This window comes from Galleria mellonella, unplaced genomic scaffold (assembly GCF_026898425.1).
Source record: "Galleria mellonella isolate WM207_F2 unplaced genomic scaffold, CSIRO_AGI_GalMel_v1 utg113, whole genome shotgun sequence".
NCBI classification, from domain to species: Eukaryota; Metazoa; Arthropoda; class Insecta; order Lepidoptera; family Pyralidae; genus Galleria; species Galleria mellonella.
Window position 1 is genome coordinate 1,533,559 of NW_026441975.1, and position 14,241 is coordinate 1,547,799.

Here is a 14,241-nt window from a genome sequence, read left to right on the forward strand (position 1 = left end):
AAACTATGAGTAATGTCTTGGGTTCGATTCTCAGACTGCATATAACAACAATTTGTTGATTATTTTTGAATATGCCTGTTATATATAATCATCTAGTGTCATTAGACATGCAAAATAATTTTTATCTTTGTTTCTAATGCATACAAAGACAGGCGTGACAATCTTTTATTAAAAAAGTACTCTTGAGTGTCAACCCTGATTGAGTTAGTCAAAGGTATCTGTCTATTAGTACATTTTGCCGACCATATTAGAATACAATGATATACAATGCAAAAGTGGACGGAGGTAGGTACAAGAGTAGACCTAAAGTACCTAAATTCTTATGATTAAATAGACTGTTTTCTGTCTGAGGGAGGAGTCAAGTCTCCAGGAAAATTTTATGTTGTGACAAAAGATGTAGACATGTAATGATAGAGATTTTTGGCATTCGGTTTCCTCTGTCTACCACGCAAAGGACTTAGCATGAAGAAATATAGATAGATGACAGGGGACTAGTCTACCGTCGTCAACTGAATTAATTTAGTTTATTAAATAATATAATATATAACATTTTTTGCAGACTGGCCGTGCTCATGTTCTAGCACATCCCACCAGTATAGATCTGATTGCACAGTCGTTAGATACAGAGAATGTTAAGACAAAAGTAGCAGCGTTGGAAATACTCGGTGCTGTTTGTTTGGTGCCAGGAGGACACAAAAAGGTAAACACTTTTTATACATTTAGAAAGAAAAACAAGCTAACGGTCCGCCTGATGGAAAGTGGTAACGTTGCCTTTAGATATTAACTGCAATGTAGATATGACAAAATATGAGTATAATGTGATGTTCATGGAACATGCATTGCTATAAGATCTTTCTTTATGGATGAAGATAGGATGGTGCATCCGTCTATGTTAATGATACACAATAGCGGAGCACCAACAATAAATGAAATGATGGAGATGTTGTTAGGTCAGATGGGCCATCTTAGCGAAGATGCCAGAAATCAACCGCGATGGTTTCTAAGGGAGCTGCATAGATGTCTTTTTTTATGGATGATAATGAAATGGCAGCTCCGCCTGCACTAATGGTATACACTGGCGGGGCACTAATGAGGGATGATAGGTGAGGATAAAAAGGTAGATCAGTTAGCCCACTGTGATGAAGGCACCTGGAATTCAGTACAACAGTTTCCAGGGGGACCACGTGGAGGTCGATCTCATAGAGTGTATTGCTAGCAATGGGACTGGTAGTTCGCATTACTAACAATCCCTTCCTCCCACGGCATACATGTCATCCTTATATTTGTTAGTAATGTGGACTGGCATTCCCATTACTAACAATATATTCCCCTCCTGAGGACTTAGACGTTTGACTATGTATCCTGTAATTATATTTTATCGTTTTCAGGTACTAGAGGCCATAGTTCACTATCAAAAGTATGCTGGCGAACGCGCCCGTTTCCAAGGGATCGTGAACGAACTCGATCGGAGTACGGGAGCGTACCGTGACGACCTCGGCGTGAAGACTGCCATCATGTCGTTCATTAATGCCGTCTTAAATTATGGACCTGGAGAGGATAGTTTGGAGTTCAGACTGCATCTCAGATATGAACTGCTCATGTTGGGGATAATGCCAGGTATGATTTAAAAAAAATACTCCGATGTAGACATGAATATAAGAATTTTATTAGAAATAAAATAAATTAATATGTTCACGACTGTAATATCTAAAGGTTTAGTCAGAGGCATTTGTCGACTATTTACTATTCCGAAGAACGTAATACTAGACATTTTTTGTTGATTACATTCTAATTTAACATGGGTGAACCTAATGCTGTCATTCGGATTCCATCGTTAATGATGTTTTCTATCTCCAGAGATGGGAAAATATTCGGAACTTTGATACACAACAGTTGATATCGGCTAGACTCGAACTTACGACCTATGAAATTGTAAAAATGTCTAAATATTAGGGGTAGTGTTTTTATGGAAAAAGACGAAAGCAATGCAATATCTAAAATATGTTTAATAAACGTTTAAGGTATTTATGCATACCGGAGGGTTAATAATTATATTAAAATTACTCAAACATTATGTTTTCCTTTCACAGTAATCGAAAAAATGAGAAAGTACGAAAACGAGACATTGGACCGTCACATCGAGTTCTTCGAGATGGTTCGCAACGAAGACGAGAAAGAGCTCGCCAGGCGATTCGACAAGGAGCACGTGGACACCAAGAGTGCCGCGGCCATGTTCGAGCTGCTGAGGAGGAAGCTCAGCCACACCGCCGCTTACCCGCATATGCTGTCCTTACTGAAACACCTGCTTCTGTTGCCGTGTAAGTTATGAACAATGGAACCGAATCTGAACATATCATTCCCACGACGTATTTAAAGGTTCAAATTATTTATGCGAATCGCATAATAATTTGAATCCACTACTTTTGCTACAGCCTGATTTAGAAGATCTTTTTTAATTGTATAATGATGGTATTTGCCTCTAGATCCTTTGTCATTCCAGGTTTCGTTATCAATTAATACTGCTGTCCCATTATTGGACATGATTTTCTTCTCATAATCCTACTATTACCATGCTCGCCAGCATGATAAAGAATTTAATATATTAAGTCCGATATTCTCTTTGTGTTCTAGTGGAGTACAGTCCACACTCGCAGCACTGGTTGCTGGTGGATCGCGTAGTGCAGCAAGTGGTACTGCAGCAGCCTAGTGCCGGTAGTCGTGCCAACAGCGAGCAGGGCAGTTTACCTGATGTTAACACCGACCCCACCAAGGTAACTATCACCACCATAACCTCTAATTACCTGATTACCATAGATTGATCTGAGGATTTGTTTTAAGCTAAATAAAAGCATGTTAAGTCATTTGATATACTAAAAAAACACCACAAAATTTTCAGATTTACGATCCCGACGTGGCGCCCCTTGAAATTAACGTGGGAGAAATTGTACACCTTTTAGCCAAAGAAGAAGAACTCGTTGCTGCCAGAACGAAAGCAGAGAATCTAGAACGAGAGAATGTTGATTTGGCTACGGAGCTTGCTAAAAAGGTATTTCTTTTTCTAAATATTATTAAATATGGTGAAGGAATTTATAATTAATATAAAGACAATATGCAAGCAAGTCGTTAAAACGGAAAGACCTTTACATTTTATTAACAATATCTAATTATAGAGTGATCAAATAATATCTAATTCCTTAATACTCATACGTAATTTTATTTTGGTAAAATTCTTTTTTATGACAAGATAGGCTTTAAAAACATAATGGGGTTTATTGATCATACATTGCTTCGTATTACATAAAATAACCATATTCTAACATATATAATTAAAATCAAATTGATTGTATCTTAAGTAGATACAATCAAATGTTTTATAATAAAGAATATTATATTATATATAGCATTTTATAATTTTGTATTAAAATAAATATTGATTAATTTATTGTCAATATATTAAAATAACATTACGATATCATTTGAAATAGCAGCACATTTAATATAAATCCCACACTTTTTTTTTATTTATAACGCGCCTAAGCCCCATAATAACATTTTAATAGCTGACTAAAATAGGCTGCTTCGACACGCATGGTAGCCGTTACTATCAAACGATCACCGTGCACGGAGGAGTCTTTCATAAATTAATTGGCCACGATGGTGGGGGAGGCATTAATAGTGACCGAGAGCGCATGGTAACCCCGCTAACGCACTAACAGGAGAAGCAAGTGGACCAGCAGGCGCAGGAGCGCGAGGAGCTGGAGGAGGTGGTGGCGCGGCTCAAGGAGCGGCTCGAGCGCGAGACCGCCGCGCACATGGAGAGCGCCGAGCGCGCCCGCGCCGCCGCCGCGCGCGCGCTGCACCTCGACCACCAGGTACCGCAACAGCACGCGGCTGCACGCGGCTGCACGTACACCACGCGCAGTACGACACGTGCAGGGAGAGGGCTCTGCCAGAGAAGTGCCCACGACCAGGGGGACGGGACGGAGGATTGCTCCTACGAAAAAGGCGGGAATGATTTAGGAGGAGCTGTAGCTTTGAAAATACACTTTGGATTTATGTATGATTATGGATGTACTACAGCTGGGCATTGGTTCTGAGTAACATTGGTTATGACGAATGAAGGAATGTCGTAAATAATTTATAGCAGATATTTAAAAATTAAATTATACGTTTTCTTCTTTTATGGGTAATGTTAATTAAAATTGTCTCTTATAATTTCAGTTAAATCAGGAAAGATCAGAAAGAGTGAGATTCGAGAAACTAGTCAGCGAAGGAAGTATACCTGATGACGCTAAGGTAATTTATTATTTAGATTGTTATTAATGCATTTTCAGTTAATAAGTTAAATATTCGTAAAATTAAATACATTGAACTATCTTTACCTTATATTATAGATTTATTAGTGTACCATTTGGTACCATCCAACCACATTTAGCTTTTTATGTTACAACAAGAACATCGTGATTAATCTGAAAATCAGTTTATATAATCATGTATCTGCCTATATAAATATTAAGAAAAGCAATTATATTTAGCTATATAATAAACAACCTATCACCTTTTAGGTGAGCAATTTGAAGACCGCTGTGATTGAAAGCTGCACGGCACCTCCCCCTCCACCCCCTCCTGCACCGCTTCCACCACCAGCCCCTCTACCACCTCTTTCAGGCCTAGCCCCTGCCCCACCCCCTCCAGCCCCACTCGCCCCTCTAGCACCTGCACCTCCTAAACCTAAAAAGAACGTACCCACCCCCGGAAATCCATTGAAAAGCTTCAATTGGAGCAAGCTACCAGACACGAAACTCCACGGCACCATCTGGCAAGAGCTCGATGACACCAAGTTGTACAATGCCATAGATTTGCACACGATCGATAAGATGTTCTGCGCGTACCAGAAGAACGGTGTACAGGTTAGTGGAGAGAATTGTTCTGAATGTAAGATCCTTTAAGAATTTATGATTGGTAAGATGGGCCGTATGCTTGATTACAATTTTACGTCGTACCTGTCGGTTTTTGCATTACCTACCCGTAGAGTTATTATTGATTAAATTCCCAATAAAGAATTAGTTTAATTTTTCCTTTTTCCTTTATTTTACTTGCATTTTCGACCATCAGAGATTTTGAAACAGGTGGATATTGAGTTATGTATAAAAATATATTTAATTATTTTCAGAATGAAGGGTCCGTTGAAGACTTACGCCAGTTGGGATCAAAGCCTCGAACAAAAATCTTATCTGTTATTGACGGGCGCCGTGCACAAAATTGTACCATCTTGCTTTCCAAGCTAAAGATGACGGATGAAGAAATATGTCGGTAAGTGTGTATTTAAAATCTATGTAAAGATCAAACTCATTGGACAGAACCGCCAGTCACTAAGAACTTCATTCCTCAATAGCCAGGTTTTTTATGACTTTACGTTTATACCTGTTCTTTAAGTAAGCTAGATTTGACAATATATTGTAATATTATTAAATTAATCCGATCAATAATGTACTTTGTCCTTAGAGCGATATTACGGATGGACAATAACGAGCAACTACCCATCGATATGGTGGAACAGCTGCTCAAGTTCACACCCAGCGCTGAGGAGGCCGCCCTGTTAGAGGAGCACCAAGACGAGCTTGATAGCATGGCGAGAGCCGACCGGTTTCTATACGAGATTTCCAAGTTAGTACAATTATAGAAAATATATATTCCCGATATTTAGCAGGGTTATATCACATTACTGTGTGCAAGTTCTCAGTATATAGTGGGGGGGGGGGGGGGGGGTTCCTTATATTGCGTTAGTTGTGCGTTTCGTTAATGTAATATTTTTATTAGCCATAATTTTTTTTTTATGGATCACAATGAAATGGTAAACCCGTCTATGCTATCAGTATACACTGGCAGAGCATTAGTGAGAGATGATTGGTGAGGATGAAAAGGTAGGTCGGTTAGTCCATCGTGACGAATTTAACGATAAATTAATCATAATAGTTTCCAGGGAGATCCGCGTGGAGGTTGGTCTGATAGCGTATACTGTTAGCAATGGGGACTAACTTCGCCATTACTAACAATTCCATGCTCCCGCTATAATTTAGTTATATCCTCAAAAAGATGGCGATGATTTCGGTTTTAACCTGTACTCGCAACTAAGAATTGTGAAAGCATTGAATAACGTGAGCGTGGCGGCGGCGACAGGATCCCGCACTACTCGCAGCGCGTGCGCACGCTGCTGTTCAAGAAGAAGTTCGCGGCGGCGGCGGCCGAGGCGCAGGCGCGCGCCGCCAGCGTGCTGCGCGCCGCGCGCGACATGACGCGCTCGCGCCGCCTGCGCGCGCTGCTCGAGCTCGTGCTCGCGCTCGGCAACTACATGAACAGGTACCGCGCGCGGGGCTCCTCACGAGCTTTCATTAACCTGTAGTGTATGTTCGTTTATTTATTTACATCAAATCCTGTAAGGTGAATTAGAACTATTTCATTTGATTAAGTTGAAGTTTTGCATACAACTTTGGTTCTAGTGACAATGCAAAATGCAGTATTCAATATTATATAACTTTCAAAATGGTCGCTGTCTCATGATGGCGAATAGTGTATATTTTGTTAACATTTAACGATCCAACAATCCCTTCCTCCCGAATTGATAGGGTCAGCCATCTAAACTTTAAATTTCGTAAAAAAAAAACCATTCAAATATTTATTATTCGTTTATTTTATTATTAAAAACTTTTCAATTATAAGATATTAAAGGCAGTATAGGAAAACAGAAATAAAATTTAATAATGAGAAATAGAAATCGGCACTATTTAATTGAGAAATATAAATAGTACCGTGTAGTCCCGACATAGAATGGGCCACCCCTTTCATTCCCGTGAATGTCGCAAGACACTATTGAGGGAAGTTAATGGTCAAGGGATCAGCAGGAGGGAGGCAGCAGCGTTTTTCTTGAAGCGTCACTGGCCCACTTAACTGCGATTGCCAACCCGCCTGCCAAGCATGGTAACTACTGGCAAAACCTCAAAATATGGGCAGGTCTATATTCAGCAGTGGACAGTTAACAGTTGGCTTGATAATGATGAAGAACGAGAAATAAACAATTATTTACATTTTTCTATTAATATTATTGTTTTAAAGAATGACAATTTTCTCATAATTATTATTCAAATCTAGGGGTGCCCGCGGCAATGCTTCTGGGTTCCGGTTATCGTCGTTGAACAAACTTGCAGACACGAAATCCAGTGTATCACGAAATACCACCTTATTACATTTCCTCGTAGAAATGCTCGAAACACAGGTGAGTGTAATTTAATATAATTATCGGCTTTACTCACGTATTAAATTAAGGGTTGGCAAACTTCTTTTGGACTCGACGAATGTCTGTTATTTATGATTTGTTCGTAACTGTGACCTTAAGAATAAGGGCTCTTTTTATATAACTCCTGTAGAAGTCCACGAAAAATAGTTGTTTTCTGTATAACTAGTATCAGATGCATTAATACTTTTCGAACATATTTAATCCATAATTCAAATTTGATCCTAATCTATGTTTTTTTTTTAATACCGAATACTGTGCGTGCTACATTTCACAGCTATCAGTTTTTAATTGTGGCACTATTGTATGTAACATATATTTTCAGTTCAAAGACATACTTCTGCTAGAAGAGGACTTGCCGCACGTCCGCGCGGCGGCCAAGGTATGCGTGGAGCAGCTGGAGAAGGACGTGGCGGCGCTGCGCAGCGGGCTGCGCGAGGTGGCGCGCGAGCTGGAGTACCACGCGTCGCTGCCCGCGCCCGCCGCGCCGCACGACGCCTTCCAGCCAGTCATGCGCGAGTTCCACGCGCACGCCGTCTGCACATTCACGCAGCTGGAGGATCTCTTCCAGGTAATCATTTGACTCCCGTCACGTGCTCTTGCTGAGTACCGCTTTTTCTCTGTAATTGAAGGACTAGCCTAATATTAAGGCGTGTATTGAAGGAGTAAGTTAATGTCGACCAGAGAAAGCTAGTAAAGTTTGTGGCAAGAAAAATTTGAAGATGCAATGCCAAGATGTCTGCCAGCGTGTTAGTAGCAACACTAATGCAAATAATGGTATTTTTTTTAGAATACCTCTCAAAAAATTACCTCAGAGTTTATGCAGTTTAACTGCCTAGCTATGCAATAAAAAGTAATGTAGTCACATGTACCGAGATTGTATCCACTTCATAGTCAGATGTTGTCAAGTGAAACATGTGATACCAGGACATGAAGAGCCGGCTGGAGACGTGCGCACACACGTTCGGCGAGGAGGCGAGCGCATCGCCCGAACAGCTGTTCGGCGTGCTGGACGTTTTCCTGCAGCAGCTGGCTGACGCGCGCGCCGACTGCGACGCGGCGCGCCGCCGCCGTGACGACGAGCAGCGCCGCACGCGCCACGAACAGGAGGTGACGTGCACCACTCGCATACACACGCCCACACTCGCACAGACACTACTATACAGCCTTTACATGCTTTCATACCTCATATACACACAGACTATACACGCTCTGAGTTTCTCATACATTGAATATCCCCACAAATTTTACTCACTCTCACGTAACCTTTAAAAGATCAAAAACATCAACACTATATTTACCTACACTTAAATGACTATTATGTATACGCATATACTTATAAAATAACAATTGCTCTTGCATAATCTCGTACATCTCACATTCAGCCTCATAATCTTTTCACGTTCTCATATAATATTTTCACTTCGTATACGCTCAAGCAACATACACTTGTTCTCACATAATCTCTTATACTTCATCTGCATTCATACAATTTTCATTCGCTTACACAACCTCTCACAAGGCGCATAATCATTCGTCATCTTTTCTGCCTGTATCTACTCACTACTGGATATATGCCTTCTCCAATTCTTTCTAACTTGTGTGAGCCTCCGGTTTTCATACTGAAAGCAACAGAATATTGGTTTTTATGGACATGCACTCTTCACACCACGCATATTAGACAAAACGCTTTAAAAATATTTATAAAATTTATACTTTCTTTCAATGAAAATCTAATCAAAAGTCATCATAATTACTTGATCTTACATGTTATTTAAACATAAGATAAAGTATTAACAATAATAATAACCTTCCTTTTTATTTTACAGCTCAAAAAACGCACCCTGGAACGCAAACAAGCCTCAAGCCTGCTTAGTTCCGTAGGGAAGTCACTAGGCAAATCAAACGGAACAGCAGACTGCAACGGTCACGCCAACGGAGACGCATCCCGGGACGGTACACTGACAAATGGTCAGAAAGGTGAGTTCGACGACCTTATCTCGGCCTTGAGGACCGGTGATGTCTTCGGAGACGACGTAGCCAAGTTCAAGAGATCTCGGAAAGCTTCCAAAGCCAGTCATAAAGGGAGAGATTCTCCTCCGAGAGGAGTTTGCAGGGAAGACTCTAGGGAAAGGCAGAAGAACTGAACAAAGAAAAAGAAAGAAAGGTTGTGTAAGCAACGCTTGAATGTCTAATAAACTGTAGAATTACAGTCGTAGAATAATTTCAATACGTGATATATTCCTGGTTTTATTTAGACGACATTCTGAACGTGATAAGGTTTTCGAGTCGCAAATATTGAGATTATAATATTGTGTGAGTAGGAATCTTGTGGAACAAATATGGCGATGTTTATGGCTATTCTGTAAGGATACCAAATGTTATCGATATCAATCGACCACCGACGCAACTGACGACTGGATTGCTACTACGAAGCTAAAATAAAAATATGGGAGACGAGTTAATATAAAGAGAAAAGTAGATTCATTGCTTTACTTTTATCTTTTTAAGAAGCTTCAGTTTTAAACCAGTTGCTAGTTTGTTGATAATATTGTTTAATAAAAATAGCAAATAAATATTACTCGAAATTAGTAATGTTAGATATTCAGATTGGCTTTTTTGAGACATAGGAGTTGATTCCGAGATACCTTTCTAAACCCATTTCAGAACTTCTAATATGATATTATAAAAATTAAGGGCCAATATGGGCTAAATTTTTAGTAGATTTTAGTCAAAATTATTATAAATTTTATTTAAAATGATCTATAAAACAATAATTTCATGATACTATCAAATTCAAATATTAGGTTATGAGATAGTTTTAGAATAATGGCATCTCAGAATCAATCCCACTTTTTATTTATAGAATCCATGGTGATTACACTATGAAATATTTTAACACCAATGAAGTGTCATAAAATTTTAGGCAACAACGAATATCCGCTGCCATTTAGGTACCTATTACTTTAATAATACCACATATTATTCTTAAGAACACAATTTTGGTGCCTAAATATGTAAGATTTTCGGATTTTTTTTTTAATTTTTGACGATTTGGCCTTTGGCTATCGACTGATGAAGTCAAAGACTGGCATGTTATTCCATAGACCTAATTATATACAATATTTGTACTGATAAGCGATGTGTGATTTGAATAACCATAGAGTAGTGTATTGATTTTTTTCAATAGAGTTTTTTATGTGTATAGATAAAAACTTATTTTCTAGGCCGTCCTTACAGAAATATTTGAGTTTATTTTTATACTGTGTTACTTTTACTTCAATGATACATCAAGTCTGTTCAAATATCGGGGTTTACCAGAATGTTATGAGTTTTTTTTTTATTAAAATGATCTAAGTAAGTACCTACGTGTTTTTACGATGTTGTAATGACGGTCCAATTTAAGTAATGTTTCAAGTTATGGGGCATAATGTTTACATATCCTCTAATATCTTGTCACACAAAGCACTGCAAGATTTTTTTGTAAAATATTATGAATTGACATATTCCTATTGTATTAATTGATAACAATAATATATATTTAGGAATTGACACAACAGGCTACCAACAAATGGATTTTAGGATTTTTTAATACAATTTATAAGAAGTAGATAAAATTTTTGATAAATTTACATTATACAGATTTCCTATTGATTTTTTTTTAATATTTCTTAAATTTATACATTTTATAAAGTGATACGTGAAGTTATTTTATTTTTTGTAAATATTATTTTAATTTGCCAAAATTTGTTACCGTGACGACATAGAAAGAGAACTCTAGTAATTTATTCAAATTTCGTATGTACCGAAGTTTATGATTATGTAAATTTTATTGTTTTGTTCAGTATTGTATAAGCGTATAGTATATTAATGTAATTATTATAACTACTTATAGACTATTTAAATTAAATATTTGAAACTATACCGTCTTTTATTTTACATGGAGTATACTTTATATTTATATACGTGCGAGAAATGGGCAAGCGTCCCTCTTAAAACATCTCTAAAGCCTAATTGCGGTTGCCAGTCCATTTGCCAAGCGTAACGTGGCGTGGTAGTTTAGCAGTTGATAGTTAAAGGCTGATATTATGATGATGATACTTTATTTTTGTAGGTACCTGTATTTTTGTATCTTTGTAAGCTTTTGCTAAATTAAGTATAAAGATAAACAATAAAAAAAATAAGGGTAGGCGGTAATTATACAGTCAAGAAATCTAATGCACTAGGTCTTAAACTTATAAGACTGGAAATCTTAATTTGTTGCCGAAAATGTCGTAACTGGTAGCGCCCATGTGTGAATTTTATACCATTGTTTGAATACTTTTTTATTTACCTTAAAACGGAGAGGGGGGAATTAATAATATGGTTTAACGGCCTCATTGCTAGTAATATACGCCATTAGGTCAACCTTCACGTGATCCCCCTGGATCGTAGTTACTTTTTGTTGCATTCGTCAAAATGGGCCAACCAACTTGATTTTATCGTCACATATCATCGCTTACTGATGCCAGCGTATAACGTATAAGGCAAACAGGACTATCATTCCATGATTACCCATTAAAAAGATACATTATTTACAGGGTACAGAGTAATAACATCTGAGTCGTCAGGAATGGCAACGCGTGGGGGGTATCATGGGCGTAACAGTATACTCTGTTATGTTCATGATACTGCTCATGTCTATACGCGACGGTTACCACTTTCCATCAGGTGGGCCGTCAGCTTGTTTGCCATTCTAAGTTATATAAAAAAAAAAAAAATAAAAAAACATTAAATAGAGATAGAAAATATTGTTGTTTTTTAATTCACCTTGAAGGCAAGCAAAGACAACTAGATCATACAGACTATTTTTTTTTAATCACTTGTCATCAGAAAAGTGCCATATAAATATTTTTCTCAAACATGCTTGGAAATGTGAGCATTACTTTGACAATCTTCTTAGAGATAAATCAAAATTGCTGTACTGGCCAGATACATGAGGGCAGCGGCCGGCAAAAGTTGTTTGAAAATCCATATCTGTCGTGTTTTGCGGCCAGATAAATTACTATGTAAACTCATATCTGTCCTCTAATTTAAAAATGGAATGACCTTTTATTTAGAAACATGGCTACCAAGGAGGTAACTAATAAAAGGTTTTATTTAAATTTCGAACTGGCTTGCAAATAGAAAGCTGTTTATTGAAGAAAAAAAAAACAAAGAAACATTATGGCGCGTTAAAAATTTTATTTTTCGTTATTTGTCATTGAACTTAAAAAGTAAATTTGTGTTTTTGATTTCCGCGCATTGTTTGAGAAAAGTACTATACAAGCCTTGGCCACAACTGGGCATTGATGGGCTCAATTGACGTCCATCAATGCCTTAGTTGCGGGGAGAAAGGGATTGTTAGTAATGGAGACTGAGAATCCCATTGCTAGCAATATACCCAACCAGGTCGACCTCCTCGCGGTTCTCCCTGGAAACTATCATGGTTTATTCCTAATGAATTAATCGTGATGGGCTAACTGGCCTGTTTTCATTCTCATCTATCACCCTTCACTGGTGCTCCGCCAGCGTATCCCGTTAGCGCAGGCGGGGTTACCATACCATTTTCACCAATCAAAAAAAAAATGCCTCAGTTGCTGGCCGCTGCAGTAATGTACTATAAAAACAAAAACAAGCACTTAACAAATAGGTATACATTTAAAAAAAAAACATTTTTTTATAACATACAATAATACTAGCGGGCTCGAAAACAACCTAGAATATTCTAAAAGCAAGATAATAGTAGCAAGAAAGTTATTTAGAACAATTAACAACAAGTATAGTGTTACTATTTTAATGAATTTTCCTGGCGGGAACATCCATGTACAATACAGTACAATTAAGTTCTGTTGAGTTTACAACTTGAGACTGAAGCTAGTATAATGAGTGACGGATAGTGAATATGTGCGCTTCTCAACTGCGAGTTTATTAGCCGGAAATTCGATAGTACGAACAAATAACACGAAATGTAACTTCATTTTGTATTCAAAAATAGATACTGTGATTGGAGAAACAATGGGAACAATGCACGTCATGTGAACTGTATGTGAATATTTATATAAATATTTTTTTTTTAACACAGGGGGCAAACGAGCATGCGGCTCACCTGATGGTAAGTGACTACCGCCGCCCGTGGTCACCCACAACACCTACGGCATTGCAGGTGTGCTGCCGGCCTTTTAAAAATGAATATGCTCTTTTCTTGAAGATTATGTTGTCGTATCGGTTCGGAAATACTGCTGCTGGAAGTTGATTCCAAAGAGTGGTTGTGCGTGGGAGAAAGTGCCTTGAAAAACGCACGGTGGAGGATCGCCACTCGTCCAGATGGTTGGGATGAAATATATATGCTAGCTTTTTGTATGATAATTGAATGATAACCCGGCCTGCGCTATCGGTATACATTGACAAGGCAACAGTGAGGATGAAAAGACAGGTCATGACAAATTCAACGATAAGTTAGTCACGATGGTTTCCAGAGGGAACTGCATAAAGGCGACGGTTACCACATTCCATCAGGTAGGCCGTCAGCTCGTTTGCCATTTTAAGTTGCATAAAATAAAAGTTAATACAAGGAAATTGCTTTTCCAATATTTGCTAAAACAATTGAAGATTGTAACAAAATTAGATACCTACAATTTAATTTCAACATTTTAATAAAGAATATTTTTTATAAAGACTTTTATGAATAGAATTCATGAAATCAAATATTTTGTAAAAAACGTAATCAAAATTAAATAATCATTCGAATCATCATTATCATCAGCAACACATTTTGATGATGATAATCTAAGTGATTAAAAAGGGACTACTGGTTGACTTTAAAAGGGAAATTTTTGAATAGAATATTTCTGTATGTTTCGTGATATGGATATATTTCGCGATTTTTTTCAATGAAAAAAATCGCCGTACTGGCCAGTAAACAGTACTAT

At 37.9% G+C, this 14,241-nt stretch overlaps 1 protein-coding gene across 11 annotated transcripts in view; it reads left to right on the top strand.

Annotated features, from left to right (window-relative positions):
* The window catches only part of LOC113512967 (disheveled-associated activator of morphogenesis 1), a 115,128-nt gene extending 103,915 nt beyond the window's left edge, over nucleotides 1-11,213 (top strand). For all 11 annotated transcript variants that reach the window (XM_026896949.3, XM_052892830.1, XM_031910929.2 and 8 more), the window contains 15 exons: nucleotides 560-700; nucleotides 1,389-1,617; nucleotides 2,091-2,318; nucleotides 2,632-2,771; nucleotides 2,897-3,046; nucleotides 3,717-3,872; nucleotides 4,222-4,296; nucleotides 4,566-4,910; nucleotides 5,174-5,313; nucleotides 5,506-5,667; nucleotides 6,181-6,360; nucleotides 7,150-7,273; nucleotides 7,617-7,862; nucleotides 8,219-8,401; nucleotides 9,121-11,213. In XM_026896949.3, the coding sequence (XP_026752750.2) occupies nucleotides 560-700; nucleotides 1,389-1,617; nucleotides 2,091-2,318; nucleotides 2,632-2,771; nucleotides 2,897-3,046; nucleotides 3,717-3,872; nucleotides 4,222-4,296; nucleotides 4,566-4,910; nucleotides 5,174-5,313; nucleotides 5,506-5,667; nucleotides 6,181-6,360; nucleotides 7,150-7,273; nucleotides 7,617-7,862; nucleotides 8,219-8,401; nucleotides 9,121-9,438 (2,817 nt within the window). In that variant the 3' untranslated portion in view covers nucleotides 9,439-11,213. The remainder of the gene's footprint in view (nucleotides 1-559; nucleotides 701-1,388; nucleotides 1,618-2,090; nucleotides 2,319-2,631; nucleotides 2,772-2,896; nucleotides 3,047-3,716; nucleotides 3,873-4,221; nucleotides 4,297-4,565; nucleotides 4,911-5,173; nucleotides 5,314-5,505; nucleotides 5,668-6,180; nucleotides 6,361-7,149; nucleotides 7,274-7,616; nucleotides 7,863-8,218; nucleotides 8,402-9,120) is intronic.
* Nucleotides 11,214-14,241: the final 3,028 nt, after the last annotated feature.